Below are 16,572 nucleotides of genomic sequence, written 5' to 3'. Positions count from 1 at the left end.
AGGCTACCTTACTTTTTCTTTCCTTTTTTTGGGGGGGTGGTTTTGAGAAAGGGTTTCTCTGTGTAACCGTCCCAGCTGTCCTGAAACTAGCTCTTGTAGACCAGGCTGGCCTTGAACTCACAGAGATCCATTTACTTCTGCTTCTGCCTCCCAAAAGCTGGGATTAGAGGTGTGCACCACCACCCCAGCAAAGACTACTGTACTTTTTATATAAACAAAATCCACTCTCCACTTCGTCTTGTTTACAAGACTATTTCTGGCACCCTCCCTCCACTTTGAAGAGATGTCATGGTGCATATATCTTGGGGTCTTCACCTCTGGTCTCAATGACACAATGGAATTTCCTTTGGCATCCCACTTTTCTCTCCTCGACTTCTCTGAATATAAGGAATGACAGTGTAAGGCATGTTGGTTTGCTTCGATGTACATGATAAAATGCGACTCTTTCTATACCAGAATGGATGTTATATATGTTGCAAAAAGCAACAATCTAATAGGCAACCCATTGTGCTGGTTAGTTTTATGTCAGCTTGACACAAGCCATAGTCATCTGAGAGGAGGGAGCCTCAACTGAGAAACTGTCTCCATAAGACGGAGATGTAGGCAAGCCTATACAGGCTTTTCTTGATTAGGGACTGATGTGGGTGGGCCTAGCCCAGTTCTTTAAGAATGCAGGTTGAGTAAGCCAGTAGGCAGCACGCCTCCTTGGCTTCTATATTGGCTCCTGCCCTGACTTTCTTCAGTCATGGACCGTAACCTTTTCTCTGACTGAAAACCAAACACCGTTTCTTCTTCAAGTTGCTTGTGGCCATGGTATTTCCCCAGAGCAATAGAAACCTTAAGACAAATACTCTGCGAGACCTGTTCTACACCCACGTGTATGCAAGTGCGCATATATGATCTGTGATTTGTAAAGCAGAAGTGATAGGCATAATTTTACATAATTTTGAATTCCTTGGTTATGGGGAAGCATATATACAAATGCTTTAGAAATCCAGAAAAAACATTGAAAATTAAAGCAACACGTTTGTATTGCACAATTTAGATACGCCAGTCTTACCAAACTTAATGACCATGAGTTGGTTTAAAGAGTTTCCCTTTGTTTGTAGTCGCTGGGTTGACTAGGCGAATATACTCACAAAACTGAACAACAGAACTGAGTCCCTGTGGGCATTTGAGACTGTGCTATTATCAAACTCTATACAAAGAAATTGGTAAATCTCACTTAAAATGAAAGGCTCCACACGCGATACAAAGAGGCCAATCTCTAAATCACACAGCTAACTGACTGTGCAATTGGTGTGGAGTTCTGAAGGCTCATGTTCACCAGGCAAGGCTACCAGGTGGGGACAGCAGAGCCCCAGTGGCTTCCAGTGCTGACATGAGGGCCTGAGGGCTTCCTGTGGCCCACAGTGTCATAGGCCAGTACCGTCCTGTGCTGCTCAGCCCCTGGGTAAGCAGGTCAGATTCCCGGTACTGCAGCATAATGCTGCCCTCTTCTATGCCACAGGGGAAGTCTGAATAGCTAAATGTCCAACTCAGTTTAGTAAAAGATGCTCCCGTATGTCTTCTGTGGGAAAAACCCTGCACTAAGGGCTGAGTTCTGCTCCCAGGGCTGTTCCTGCCTAGCTGTGTGATTGTCACATACACCGGTTCACCTGCCAGCATCCCTCTGGTCATTTGGAAGTGCAATGACTTCTGCAGCAAGGGCCTTTTAGGTCAGGGCAGTCTCACTTTGTGGTTTTGACAGCAAAGATGCTCATGCTATGGCCGCCACACACTGCCGCCATCCCTGGGCTCTGCTGGACACCCACACACAGAATGAAGGGAAAAACAAGTGGGATTCTTCCCGTCTGCCTCTACCATCCCAACGGAGAATACTAACCGAAAGCATCCTGCATACGTCAGGCTTGTCAGGCTGTAATACCCCCTGACGGTCAGGGTTATTTAGCCTTCGGTTTCTCTATCATAGTAGTGATTTTACTCTTAGGACGATGCCCTTCCCAGCTCCAAGACCATTCTCTGATGTTGTTGCTAATTTACTCTCTCTAAAATGAACCCAACTTCAAGGTATGGGCTTTTGGGTAGAATATAGATTTATGGGTCATAAAACCTATGGCCTTCTAGTTTATTTTAGGACTTTCAACATACGCTCTTAAAAATACATAAATGCTGTATGTAGTTATGTAACATGATAAGCTCAAATGCACATGACACTCACGCTAATAAAAGTACTTGGAGGTTGACCTGCTGATACATGTCTAGAAGGTTAGGGGACCAAAGAAAAGACTCTTCGTAGGCCCAGAGGTGTGGCTACCGCTGTGTGAGTCCTCTTTACTCCCTCCTGCTGACTTTGTTCTGTAACGATTTTCAGGAGAGTGCAGTTAGCCCTCCTACGAGGCAGCTGCTGGACCAGAGTGGGGGAAGCCACAGAAGGCTGCCACGTGGGCAGCGTGAAAAGCGAGTTGCCCAAGGCACCTTCCGTTTGTTTTCTCCACGTGTTTCAATGTAGCATTCATGGCAGCGCAACCTGAGTCCCTGCTCCGCCATCTCAGAGAGCATGCGAGCTGTGAGGGACTGTGAGGATTTTATAGACAGAAAACCAAACGCTTGAAAATACACTGTCTAGCCGAGCAGCGGTGGCTCATGTCTTTAATTGGAGTTCTCAGGAGGCAGAGACAGATGGATCTCTGTGAGTGCAAGGCCAGCGTGGTCTACTGAGTGAGTTCTAGGACAGGTTTGAAAGGGACAGAGAAACCCTGTCTGGAAGAACGAGGGGAGAGAGAGAGAGAGAGACCCCGTCTCACTGCCTCCCTAAATCAGCTTGCCAGTTAGGATTTCCACAGAAGTGGCTCATAGTTGGAACAGCACCTGGGGTGCTCACTCACTGTCAAGTCGGGGGATAGCTCAAAACTTAGAAAATCACTTAATTTTGAACGTTTTTAGAATCTCTGAAAATTGTATTTGGGCATATCTGACAGGGTTTTCCCCCTCTTCCTTCATCTAGTCTTCATGAAAAAATACAAAGAAGGATTAAGAAATACAGGGAGCCGGGTGTTGGTAGCACATGCTTTTAATCCAAGTGGATCTCTGTAAGTTTGAGGCCAGCCTGGTCTACAGGGCTAGCTCCAGGACAGCCAGGCCTGTAACACAGAGAAACCCTGTCTCAAAAAAACCACAAGGAAAAAAAAATGTAGGGAACCTAGTTAGGTGAGCTTCTCAGCTCTTAGCTTCTCTTCTGACCCTGGTGGTATGGGAGTTTGGTAAACAGAGTTGAGTGTGCACTCCTCTCTCTCTGCCTCTCCAGAGACACCTGCCAGAAGTCGCAGGCTCTGTGAGTCACCTTCGGTGTGTGCGGTGTGTGCCATGCTTGAGAATGCCTTTCCTGCACTCTGCCCTCAACCACTCTGATGCCGGAAAAGGTCACTGAAGGTGAGTGGCGGACTACAGGAAGGGTCATGTGTGCTTTACCATGCATGGGCGAGAAATGGCACAGACCGTCACGGGAGAGACTGCAGACAGACGGACAGGGTTTTCAACTGTGCTACATGAAGGTGGGATTTTCATGCCTCGCAAAAACTGCTTCCCACACTTGAGAATTCAGGTTCCTTTTTGGCACGTCTTAGTGTCATTAGAACCCGTTTCTGACGTTTTCCTTTGACTTGCGCTCTGACCTAAATTTCTCAGTCACTGCTTTTCATTTCCAAGACAGGGTCTTTGGGGTTTCCTGTCTCCCTCACTGGATTCTGGGGTATCCATTGAGCACTATGAACTCCCTTCTCACCAAGACAGAATCCTTGTTTTCTGGTACAAATGCCAAGAGTTCTCGGAATCCTACCGGTCTAACAGGCCTATGCAGAACGCACGCTAACACACAGCATGGCTTCCTTTCGGGTGGTTCTTTGACAAGCTTTCAAGTGTGCAGAGAGACAGAGAGCCAGCGAGTTATCAAACATGCCGAACTTCCCAAAGGGCACTCAAGGCTTCGAGCCGCAGCAGCCAGTGCCCCGTCACTTCTACCTGCTGGTACCTTTATAATCACACGCCGGCGAATGACTCGGGTCGTGACCCTCCGCTCCTCCTCTGAGCTTGAACCGCTCTCACTGTCTCTCAAGTCCTGATAAATGCATTTTTTAGTATAATTTTATCATCAGATTGAAAACAAAAGATATTGCTGAGAAGGGCAATCAAGAAAGAATTATATTTACTAATTTTTCCCCTTAAGGAATAGGATGATTTATATTTAAAAGAATCCTGAAAAGTGAGTGGAAAAAGATGTTTTGAGCAAGATTCAGACTGATTTCATAGCTCTTTGTGTGGGTGAGCGAGTGGGTATGTCTCTGCATGGTCCTGAATGCATGTATGTGTATGTGAAGGCATCAACACACATGTGCATGTGTGTAGGTGTGCCTCTGCATGCTTATGTTTGGGCATGAGTGGTGTCTGTGCAGTTAAAGAAAAAGGTAATTAGCCGGGCGATGGTGGCACATGCCTTTAATCCCAGCACTCAGGAGTCAGAGACAGGTGGATGGATCTCTGTGAGTTCAAGGCCAGGCTGGTCTGCAGAGTGAGTTCAGAGACAGTCAAAACTACACAGAGAAACCCTATCTCGAAAAAGCTAAAATAAATAAATAAATAAAAACAGAAAAAGGTAATTATGATCTGTTAATGATACAGCATTTTTGATTTAAAATCTAAATGATATCAGCTTGATAAGGTCTTTGTATTCCCGTTTAAAATAATTTTAAATTGCCTTTATCTAATTTGGACTTATGATCTTGTAATTTAGGCCATCTTGATCTCTACAGAAAGAGGCATGTGTGTTTCTTTTTATGGAATTTTGGTTGAATTTGTTAACTTTATCAAAAGCTATCTTTGAGGTGGACACCAGCACTTGCCAGTATTGGGAGACTGTCATGCATACAAGGTGTTCAGTAAGAGCTTTTGCCAACAAGTGAGGGAGTACAGACCTGTAAGCGCCTGAGGACTTTAGTAAAGACCCACAGTGAAATGACAGTGTAAGGTGGAACATTGATGGGACTGTAGGATCGTAAGTTCAAGGTCAGCCTGGGCAACTTAATGAGACCCTGTCTCAAAATTGTGTGTGTTGGAGACACAGCTCAGTGGTAGGGAATTGGCATGTGTAAGGCTTAATAGTTTACTCTCTAGGACCAGAGAGAGAGAAAGAGACACAGGAATTCTGCAACTCATGAGTCTGAAAAAACTATCGAGTGGCAAGTAGTACCATTCAAGTGAGAAAATACTGTTATTCAGTAAATATTCTTCATCACCATATTTAACTGCGACGATAGAATTATACAAATGAACTCTTATGGTCAGGAAGCTAAGATCTGTGCAGTTAATACCATTAGAAAAAGGTATGATTGCGCTGTGTGTGTGTGTGGGGGGTGGAGACTAGTAAAATCACTGCAGGAGAAACAGGCATCAGGTAGAATGACCGTAAAATGGTAGCTGAGAAGATAACGCACTAGGATACACTGTTCACCAGCAGTCCGCTGGCAAGTCATGGAAGTGTTACGAGTAATGTTAATGCTGAGTTTATATGAAGTCCTACTGGAGAACACGGCTCTCAAAGTAAATACCAGGCAGTGTCTATGCAAGGAACAGAACTTAAAACCCATTCCCTAGGGCAGTCCTCAAGTCTCACAAAAGGGCAAAGGACAGAGGAGAGTGGAATTGACTTAAGGAACGTGTTAGGAAAGTAAGCAAAGGGAAGAGGAAGCCATAGTCACTAAAGTATAGGATCACCCAGGACAACTCCAGGACTGACAGACAGGGGAGGCAGCAGGGAAGTCTGAATCATTCATACATGGATTGTAGGGTGGCGGAGTCAGAAGCACATCACAGGCGAATGCACATACTAACACAGGGCTCAGAAGCTGGCAGACAGGTGACTCTTGCCAGGCTTCCAGGGCAGTCCTCACATACAGAGGCGGCTGGTGGGACCAGTGTTTCTGTGTCCCCTCTCTCCCAGAGACACAATTTGCTTAGCCTTAGAAGGGAGAGAGCAGCATAGAATCCCAGGCTTCCCTTTAAGAGAATTCTCTAGAAACCAGTAAAGGACCAAGCTTGGGTGGGGGGCAGGTGGGATTTTCCCAGCATTCCTTGCTTCATGGGAAGAGGAAAGAACAGGGTTTTACCTTGTAACAGCAGGCCGTCATCCGTGTAAGTGCCGCACCGGGACTTTTGACCTGCTTTTCCAGGGGACAGAAAGGGGTCTGTTGTCTGCAGTGGATATCAGATGGCCTTGTTGGTTGCTACTTTACTGGGACGGGCCACTGAAGACCTGACTGGGGCATTGTGGGATTTCCTGTGAGCTCAAACTCAGGTTACCCAGAAGCTGTGACCACACATGGACTTTCACGGATAGGAGGTCTCTCTGCATTGGGTGACTCAATGGGAAGTTTGGTTTCCATTGCTAGTGAACCCTGCGGAGCTCTGTTCAGGCTTGTAACTGTGTCAACCTTCTTCATGACCACCCCTGCGTGGCCCTCCAGTGACCCACAACCACACACCCATTAATACAAACAGTGTGTCACATGTCTCTGTTGGTTTCTAATAGTTGTTCCCCCTGCCTCAGGATAAACCTTCCTAGGTAAAAATGTCACTGTGTTACTGTTTCTCCCTGATTTTTCTTTTTTGTACATCGGTTTTAAAAGGAACATATTTAATGGTATGGCATTTTAAAAGACAAGATTCCACCCAAACTCATCCTGCTTAAATACAATGAGAGACAATCAAAGGCAAAAGTAATTACAGAATGCCACATTTTGTGAGAAGGGGGAAATCCTCAAAACATTTTAAAAGGAAAAAAAAAACCAGGAAAAGAATCATATCAATGCTTAGTTATTGGTGATGTCATCATTTGCATAAATGATGATCTATTGAAATTGCTCTTCCCCCCACTTTTCCCTTCTAACACTCCAGAGAGCGACCAAAAGAGTCTAAACAGGGAAGGGGGAGCGGCGCTATAGGATTCATTAATTGTCAGTGGTTAGCTTCTAAGTGCCTGGGCATCTTTGTAAACTTGAAGCAACGTTTTATAAAATATTGTTTCTTCTTCTCCAAATGCTGGGACCTAGGCATGTCTCAGGGCAGGCCACAAGAGCTAGCATGTCAAAGGCAGAGGGCTGTGTTTACTGCGTTGTTGACCGGAAGTCAGAGGCAGAGAGAGAAGACAACAGTGGGGGAAAAAAGCCAGGAGGTGGTGACATACAACTTTAATCCCAGCAGAGGCAGAGGCAGGTGGATCTCTGGGAGTTTGAGGCCAGCTGAGTCTACAAAGTGAGTTCTGGGACAGCCAGGACTGTTAAACAGAGACACCCTGGCCTGAGAAACAAGCAAACAAAAAAGTAGGGAAGTCGTGTGTGGTGGTGCACAAATTTCATCCTAGCACCAAAGAGGCAGGCAGGTCTCTGTGAGTTTGAAGCCAGCCTGGTCTACATAGTAAGTCCCTATATAAAAAAGTGGAAACAATGCATTTTAATTTTATTTCATTGGAGAGAGATCATTTCATTAAAAAATATTTTAACATTTTAAAAATGGTAAAATGAGGGCTGGAGAGATGGCTCAGTGGTTAAGAGCATTGCCTGCTCTTCCTTTTAAAAGTCCTGAGTTCAATTCCCAGCAACCACATGGTGGTTCACAACCATCTGAAATGAGGTCTGGTGCCCTCTTCTGGCCTGCAGGTATAATGCAGAAAGAATATTATATACATAATAAATAAATAAATATTAAAAAATGGTAAAATGAAAGAATAAAAAATATCTATTAGGTAGTACCAGAAGAACATAGCATTATAAAGAGCAAACCAGGGGTTCTGTTGCTTTTGGCCTGGGTCTATGTGCCCATGACCAACTGGCATATAAAAAGAATGTTTCTAAGGACAGACTTCTTCTGCCTGCTGTTGAGTCACCTTATCTCGGAAATTGCATCCTTCCAGTTTTCGACTACTTTGAGACATTAGTCGCTATAGAACAGTATATATCGATGGGTCTGATACTACAGTCTCTAAACTCTGTGAGAGAACCAGAAAGTGAAAATTACCCTCCTTTCCACTAAGGACAAAGGCTGGGTTTGCAATCAGGGAACCTTAACCACAGGCAGAATTGGTACTGGACCCCCCAAATTAGTTACCTAGTGTTCCTTTGCTTCTTTTTCATCTTTGGCCATGACTGGAGATACTTTATTCCTTTGATGACTAAAGGTGCTAACCCATGGTATACATCCTCCCCAGGGCTTCCTTTAGCCCCCCCACCCCATCACCATTTAGAAAGCATGAAGAACCTTGCACCCAATGGTGCAGGATCAACAGCAGCAGACTGTGGGTGTTTGCAATGACAGGAGCATGCTGACTTTGCAGATGACCTACCTTAGGCTCCGATCCACTGGACCCCTCGTCTTCGTGGAGGTTGAGCCTGGCTTTGCCATCAGCAGAAGTCCTAGTCATCTTTTTCATGCTGACAGGCACACAGGGCTTAGGTGCATCCTCTATGACAAACTTGCTGGTTTCTTCCAGAGATTTCTGATAGGCTGCGAGGGGTGAAGCTGGCTCCTCAGTGCGACCAGATCCGTGTATTTTTGGTTTCAGATTCTCCTTAATGCTCTGTTTTCCTATGTCATTTTGGGATTCCGGGAAGTAGGATTTTGCCTTTGCATCTGGAGTGACTTCTGCATGGCTTCCGTTTGCTTCAAATTTCCCAGGTTCTCCTTTGAGATATGAGGTAATGGAATCTCGAACCTGATCAGAGCTGTAAAGGATACAAGATGCAAATTCATCATGGCAGCGTGAGACTGCAGATGGCTTCAGTACCCACATTGCCAAACTACTTTTACTTTTTAATTTTTAAATTTATTTTATTTTTTTTTGCCTGTATGTATGTCTGTGTGAGGGTTTTGGATCCTGGAGTCACAGACACTTGTCACAGACACTTGTGAGCTGCCATGTGGGTGCTGGGAATTGAACCTGGGTCCCCTGGAAGAGCAGTCAGTGCTCTTAACCACTGAGCCATCTCTCCAACCCCACCAAACTACTTCTGAAGGCATAAAGTAGGCATGAAAAAATTAGCAAGTGAATTTCAAATGTGAGGGCCTATCGCAGGTGGGTCAGTGAGGTGTACCCAGGCTGTAGGCATCCCCAACACCCCAGCTTCAAATATAGCTGTTAGATTGTCACTTTAAATGAGAATCATTTTCCATAGCTAAATTTTACACATTAAAAAAAGTTGATGGACATATAGTCCCAACCTTGTCAGTTTTAAAGGGAAGGCTAGTGTGAAGCATTATCATCACTAAAGAAAACAAACACACACCAGGCAGTGGTGGCGCACGCCTTTCATCCCAGGACTCGGGAGGCAGAGGCAAGCGAATCTCTGCAAGTTCGAGACCAGCCTGGTCTACAAAGAGAGTTCCAGGACCGTTTTACATTCCTGTCTCGAAAAACAAAAGAATAAATAAAAAGCTAAAGACAAATGAACTCATTGCTGCCTGAGAGAAATACAACAAAAACATTTCCTGAGTGGAAACTGCATTCTCAGGAATCCTGAACTTGATTTCTTTATAAGTTTTCGTCTGTGCACACATGCGCCAGCCATACTTTCTCAACCAAGATGCCTTTATTGGAACTCCTTGGCCTTTGTCTACTCCAGCCCTCCACGACCTTCACTGACCAATATGATTTCTGTTCACCACGAGGACGCCTTTCCTAAGTGAGGTAGCTTTTTTCTTTTTGAACGATTTCTAATCTTTTACTAGTTTCAACAAAAACCACTTGTTTTCTTTTGTAGCTCGCATGTCATTTTCAGTGTGGTGCCCAGAAGAGGTAGCAATTAGCACGTTACTCTTTCTGTTAATGTGGAGGTGCGGATACAAATGCATACTTATCCTGTGTATGAAGAATAATCGACTGGGGGCAGATCTCTGTGAGTTCAGGGATAGCCTGATCTACAGAGTGAGCTCCAGAATAGCCAGAACAGCAAAGAGAAACTCTGTCCTCCCAAAAATAATTTAAAAAAAAGAAAAATGAAAGAATATTTTTTTTTCTGAGGATAGGTGTGTTTTGTTTCCCTGGATTTCCTACATGAAGATAGAAAATTTACACTTGTCTCATTCCTTTTGGGGGCGTGGGGTGCTGGAGATTAAATGCAGAGCCATGCACATTTGGCTTGCCTATGCACTGCTGCTGTAGCGCACCTCTGTATTGCAGGATTTTCCCAGGGATTCTTGCTAGGTGGTAGGATTTGTCAAGTTTTTAACGTCTAATATCTTGTATCACCACATTTCGTCTGTAATGATGAAAGGAGACAAATGGTGATAGTCCTAAAAGATCTTGGGCTCTCACATCTGAAATGACTTCAACAGACACTGCTGGCTTTGCAGTCAGACAAATGTAAGAAACCAGCAAAATGTCTTTAATTAAGCCATCATCTAGATATTTGGCATGGAAGTAACTGTGCTTTGCTTCTTACTAAAGAATCCACCTTTCTCTGGGGATTCTAACATGCTGAAGCTGGTATATCCTGGACCAGGTCTAATCATTTAGGAAAGGAGTCACTGCCAAAAAGCACCTGTTTGAAACAAAGTACGGACAGGACATCCGCTTGTCATGTGTATTCCAGAGACATGGCCATACCTGTCGTCCAGGCGGTCTAGTAACCCACCAGTTATTCTTCGGGCTTGGGCCGGGGACTCTAGGCTTCCACTCGACGTCTCGTTCTGCCAACCTGCAAGTGAAGACATTGCCAGTTCTGCTCGTTCAACACGGTTAAGCATAGCCTGCACCTTTTCTTCTGTCATCTCCTCCGACTCTACTCCTTCTTCAAGTTCAATGTCCTCAAACAGAGATTTGAGCTTTTCGTCCATCATCTCCTCACCAGGACCAGATGTTCCTTTCTCCTGCTCTTCAGAGCTTAGGCCTACTTTTCTAGCCTGTGGTTTCAGCGGTTCTGCCGGTGTACCATCTTTTGGGACCCCAGCCAAACTTCTGAGGTACCGGGGACACTCACTCAGACATACGTCCTTCAGCTGGCTCTCGTCTACATCCCATGGGCCGGCCATTTCTGTTACAGTTACTGAGTCTTCCAGTTTGCTGTCTTCTAAGGACGTGTCTTCTGCCGTTACCACTGGAGGTTCACCTGCTGAACGTTCTAGGATTCCCTGGGAAGGCGTTAGCCCGTCACTCAGTCTACTGGGGGTTCTAAAGGGAGACTCTATGCTAGAGATATCACTAAAATGGTCATCTTGCTGGAAAGGGGCGGGTGGTGTGCAGTACAACCCCATGGGGGTCTCCAGCTCCACTTGAAGGGAAGGGTGACCTATGGAAGACAGTACATTTGGACTGAACCGGAATGTGCTAGAACACATTGGACACAAACACATGAGATGACTCAAATTATATCAGGTATGACAATGCATGATGGGTTACAGAAGAAGGTACACAATTTCATGGTTTAGTTCAGTTACATGTAATTTAATGAAATAAAATAACAGCACTTTATCAATTTTAATACAGTATCATAACTATGCAGATGAAATTAACTCAATATAAAGTTAGTTGTCATATCTAGAAGATATGTGGCTCACGGCCAACACAGCATGCAAAACCTATGCTATGGTAGACTTACTACAGCAAGCTGCAAGAAGCCAATTCTGTAATCAATCCCCTCTTGCTTAGGGTTAAAAACACAATCCAACTCTAATTCTTACTCACATGGAATTTATGGGAAAAAATAAAGGAATGGATGTACATGCTGGAAAGAAATGAAGGATGGATTTCTACAGCAATGGGAACACTGGCTAAAATAGTTTAGAAAGATGTTAGACAAGATAAATGACTCCCTGTGTATCGGGTGCCTTAAGTCACAGAGATGAGAGAGTTATGATGTGTATGAGGTCTTAGTGAAGCGGGTGATAGGGATCTGCTTAGAATCACGAGATAAAAGAGAAAATAAAATGATACACAGTGGAGACAGGAGGAGAGCCTAGGAACTTGGAACCGTGCTGTGGCAGCCTGCTCAGAAGGGGGAAGAGGGGGCTGATTCTAAGCGATCTATGGAAGAGGAAGAATTTCTTGCCCCAGCAGTGAGAAAGTCAATAAGGGTCTGGTCCTGGTGAGGAAACGGTGTTTCCCAAAAGCTCAACAAAGAGGGGGGAGACATTTTTTTTTTTAAAGCAGCAATGCATTTTCTCTATTCACTGGTCTGCAAAGCCAAAGACCAATTTTTCCCATTCGTTCAAGGCAAACAGTTGTTGCAGGTTGCGACTGCTATAGGTTAGTGGACACTTGTTGGTTGCAGCCACCTATAAACGTGAGCCTCTTGTTAAAATCCGGCTAAGAAATGATTTATCGTTTACATTAGTGAACTTATTTCATGCCTAAATTTTCTTGAGAAATTTTCATAAAAAGAACTCCACGATATTGAGATACAATAACAAAAAGCCCCGGTGAGCTTATTTTTAATGACATTAAAACTTGACAATGCTAAAACAAAATGAGCCAAGCGTACCACACTTGATTTCTTTTCCCAATAAAGAGTAGAGGAAGCTATAGCGGTAACTTGCCAGTAATTCTTAGTTTGCTCTACTGATCTAGTACAAAAAGGAGTTTATCAACCTACAGCCGCCCGCATAAGACAAGGTGCACCGCAGCGCGCGTGTCCCAGGGACCCAGTGTATCGGTGCTCCGTGGGTGACAGGCACACTTCACTTCTAGTAAACAGGCACTGTCTAAGCCTCTGCAACCTTTCCCAGTGGGACACATACAGAACTTTGAAAGTTCCTGGCTCTAGAGAGTCCATGTTTGCCAGTTAAACACGGAAAAAGATCAGGACCTTATTTCTTGGCCCTTGAATCAACAGGACAATATCCCTGACTGCTCTGGTTCATGCTGCACCGTTATTTTCCATTCATCAGCCACTGTGGGGGACAGAGTCCCACCTGTGAAGTGAGACAGGAAAAGCTTCAAAAGTATGGCTGTCTGTAACGTTTTTCCTGACGTTCTGATGGAGAGGGAATGATTAATGAATGGGGGAGGGGGCTGTTAGATTAAGCTAAACCTAAAGGTCACCACTGATTTGTGAGTGTGTGTGTGTTCACTGAATTAGAAAGAATGTTGTCTTTTACGTACAACACACCAAATACTGCCGCCCTCCACCCCAAGAATTACTGGCAGAATGCAGGCTAATATAATGCTAGGTAACCTAACCACCTGAGATGATGGAAGACTTCTCGGGTGCCCTTCTACATGCTTGGTCCCACGGCAGTGATTCACTGTTTACCCAGTGTTTAGCCAACTGGGCTCAGCATATCACCTCCTTGGCTAAAATTGGGCTCACAGTTTTATTTCACTTATAAATGGAAAGCAATCACAAGTTTTTCCGTTTAAAAAAGTGATTAATTTTAAATGCCAAGGCATTGCATTTTTTAGGCATTACGTTTTCTTCCTTTCAGGGTGCACAGAAGGCTTTCAGCTCATGCACTCTCACATAGCGTCCTCTGTGTCGCAGAGAGACATCTGCTGAGCCTGCTCTGGTATTAGAACACTCGTTTGCAGACTCTGGCAGGGCAAAAATGACGGGAACACGAGACATCAAGCAGATCACGGCGCGCGTGGTGGCGAGCGGCTGTCTCGACTGACAGCACGTTCAGATTTCTACCGAACGATCAAACATGAACACTAAATGCAATTACCATCGACTGGGTCATGGAAAACATTGTTTTCATCTGCAAAGCTTCTGGTGCCTGAAATATTCCCGTAATCAAAAATCGGTCCTTCTAGCAGGGTCACTATGTCTATTCGGTTAATTTTGGTCAAGACCGAAGTTAAGGCATCAGCTGAAAAGGAGAGAAAAAAGGTTGAGAACCCAGTGACATCATTTCCCGCAAGTTTACACATCCAACCAAAGCATGGCTTCTGCAGCTCTGTTCACATTTCAGCTCCCCACTGTAGCTCTGCTGGATCCCTGTCCAGAATGCTGGCTGCCCCAGGGAAGAGCCCTACTTTAAAGCTGTCTATGGAGGTCACAGTACGCACCCCAGCGGGACAGGACAGAAGGTCTTCAAACATCTGTACTCCGCTAAGGGGCCTAACACAGCTTCAAGTTCCCTGGACTCACCTCATCCTAATATTCAATGCTTTATGTTTTAATCAACTACCAAGGTCAGGCTGACCGGGCAGATCCTCAGTAATTTACCCCATGTCGTAGTGGGTGGTTACTGGGTGTTTTGGACTCATTGCCACCATCCACCCAAATCTAATGGTAGCAGAGGATTCTCTGCTGCCCCGGACTGGATACAGCTTGCTGGCTCCCCTAGTTGTAGCCCATTCCTCTCTGTACTTCCCTCCACACCTGTCCCTGGATGAAGCCATAATTTCAAAACGTTTTGATGACCATCCTGTGACAAGAGAGGTAATATTTCTCCCCCAGTTTTAGCAGACACATGGGAAGAAGGCCAAAGTGCACACTATTTCCTGCTTCTTGCATTCCTGAAAGCTTAAACAGAGGATTCTAGGACACTAGCACTTAACTAAACAATTGTTGCTCTAGACTCTTTGCTTACTCCTCCTCCTTGCTACCTAAAATTACAGAACACTGAAAATCCTGGAATAAGCCCAACAGCAGATTTATCTAAACTACTGACCCTGTGGGGTTTTGAAAAAATTAAAATAAATAATTTGAAGCATACTTGTGGCATTCTTTCCGTCTCTGGTAACCCACTTTTTTAAGAGCATGAAGCTTTGAGAAATTAAAGAATTGGGATTTTCCACACGTATCTGATTGATTTCGTCCACTGAAAAATTCAGTTCCCTTGCCAGCTCTGTGAAAAGAGAGAGAGTTAGGGAGGGTATATTTTACTGTGCACACACTTTATCAAAGTCATGTTCAACTCCCAACACCTCACTCCAAAGAAACAAAACAAAACAAAAAAAACAACCAACAAACAAAACCACCAGAAAAAGAAAATGAATTGTAAAGAAAAGCTCTTTGTTTAGAGTTGGGCATTCTGGTGCTTAATTTTACAGGCAGCCTGTGGCCAGACTTTTTTTTGGCTAATTACTTACAATCAAATTTTCATTAGAAATCTTTGTGTGTGTGTGTAGCCTTGGCTACCATTCTGTAGACCAGTCCAGACTGGACTTGAACTCAGAGAGATTGCCTGCCTCTGCCTCCTGAGTGCTGGGATCATTTTTAAAGATTCTTGGGATTTAAAGAGAGGACGTTGCTGGTTTCTTTTGATTGGGCGTATCTCTGCAGATTGAACAATTGCACGCAAGACAGGAGCATACTACCCCTGGCCATACACAGATAGCAAAAGGGTTGCTCTGAGGGACCTGTTGGAGTACACCTCTTATTCTTCATTTGCTAACGAAGTGACAAAGCCTGTGAGTTTCCTCAGGAGGTCCAGGGAAAAGTGTGCATGCGATACGCAGCCATTTGTGTGAAAAAAAATAAGAGGAAGTGCTATGTCCAAGTACATACTCAATCTTGCAAACACAGAGGGGTCTCTGCAGAGATTAAGATGAACTCAATGTGGACTATCAATATGGCTTGGCATATGTGTGAAGGCTCCTGATGCCAAGCCTGATGACCTGAGCTCAGCTCCTGGGTCCCACGTGGTAGAAGGAGAGAGAGAATCAAATGAACTCAATATGAATGGAGACCTTGGGAAAGGAGACATCTTGCCATCACATCTCTTTAAAAAATATATATCAAGTCAGAAACCTGAAGAGTTGCTTCCACAGGAAAACAATTGGCCAAGATTCTACTCCTGTCAAGAATTTCTAGAAACTTGGCAAAATGAACGCAGAAATTCAAGAAGTCCTCACGTTTGATCAAGTGTACTGCTAGAACTCTATCCTGTGGCATGCAGGGGTTTATAAAATGTTTCGCACCCAGGAGTGGTCACTGTAGACTGGAACTACTGGAAACTTGACAACTGTCCTCTTGTTGAACAAAAGGAGGAAGTTTGCTGATGAGATACTGAGTTTTCAGTCTTGTGATCATGGTGGACAGTTAAAAGTATATGAGGTAAAACAGTGTTTCTTTAAGTGAAACCAGTTTACCTCAGCACAAAATTTGGCCTTAATACATGTGTGTGCAGACACTTTCTTTTGTATTCCACTTAACAGCAACTAGAGCTTAATTTAAATTCACGTCATGAACCTTAAGCATAGAAGTTAGGAAAAAATACCATCACATGTATAGAGCATTATCAATGACAGCCAAGACCAGCAAATATTAATTTTGTCGGAAACTACAAAATTTGTATTAGTTGCAAACAAAACAAGATTATCTTAAACCAAAGCTTATTAGCAATGGTTTCAAGAGACACATTTATATTTCGTTTGCTTAAATATTGAAATTTTTCTAATAGTCTTCATTGATCACACGGTAGTTCTAATTAAAGAGATTAATTCCAGTTTTAATTCCTCCATCTGTGTACATTTTAGGTGACAGGAGTCCTACTACCCAAGAAATCTTTAAGAGCAAACATTATTTATTGCTCAGAAGACTGGGGAAATGCACATTGACCCTGAAGAACTTAGAGCTGGAG

The 16,572-nt window shown here is 44.1% G+C and overlaps 1 protein-coding gene across 12 annotated transcripts in view; it reads right to left on the bottom strand.

Annotated features, from left to right (window-relative positions):
* Ank3 (ankyrin 3) overlaps window positions 1-16,572 on the bottom strand; it is a 445,234-nt gene that overhangs the window by 13,580 nt on the left and 415,082 nt on the right. For 7 of the 12 annotated variants that reach the window (XM_057751286.1, XM_057751278.1, XM_057751277.1 and 4 more), the window contains 4 exons: window positions 14,704-14,835; window positions 13,708-13,851; window positions 10,652-10,742; window positions 8,393-8,771 (listed from right to left, as the gene is read on the bottom strand). In XM_057751286.1, coding sequence (XP_057607269.1) covers window positions 8,393-8,771; window positions 10,652-10,742; window positions 13,708-13,851; window positions 14,704-14,835 — 746 coding nt within the window. Of the gene's footprint in view, window positions 1-8,392; window positions 8,772-10,651; window positions 11,334-13,707; window positions 13,852-14,703; window positions 14,836-16,572 lie in introns of all 12 variants that reach the window. The other 5 variants (XM_057751281.1, XM_057751283.1, XM_057751280.1 and 2 more) reach the window with 1 other exon arrangement.

The sequence above is a fragment of the Chionomys nivalis genome, chromosome 19 (assembly GCF_950005125.1).
Source record: "Chionomys nivalis chromosome 19, mChiNiv1.1, whole genome shotgun sequence".
Taxonomy (NCBI): Eukaryota; Metazoa; Chordata; class Mammalia; order Rodentia; family Cricetidae; genus Chionomys; species Chionomys nivalis.
This window is presented reverse-complemented; position numbering and strand designations above follow the sequence as displayed.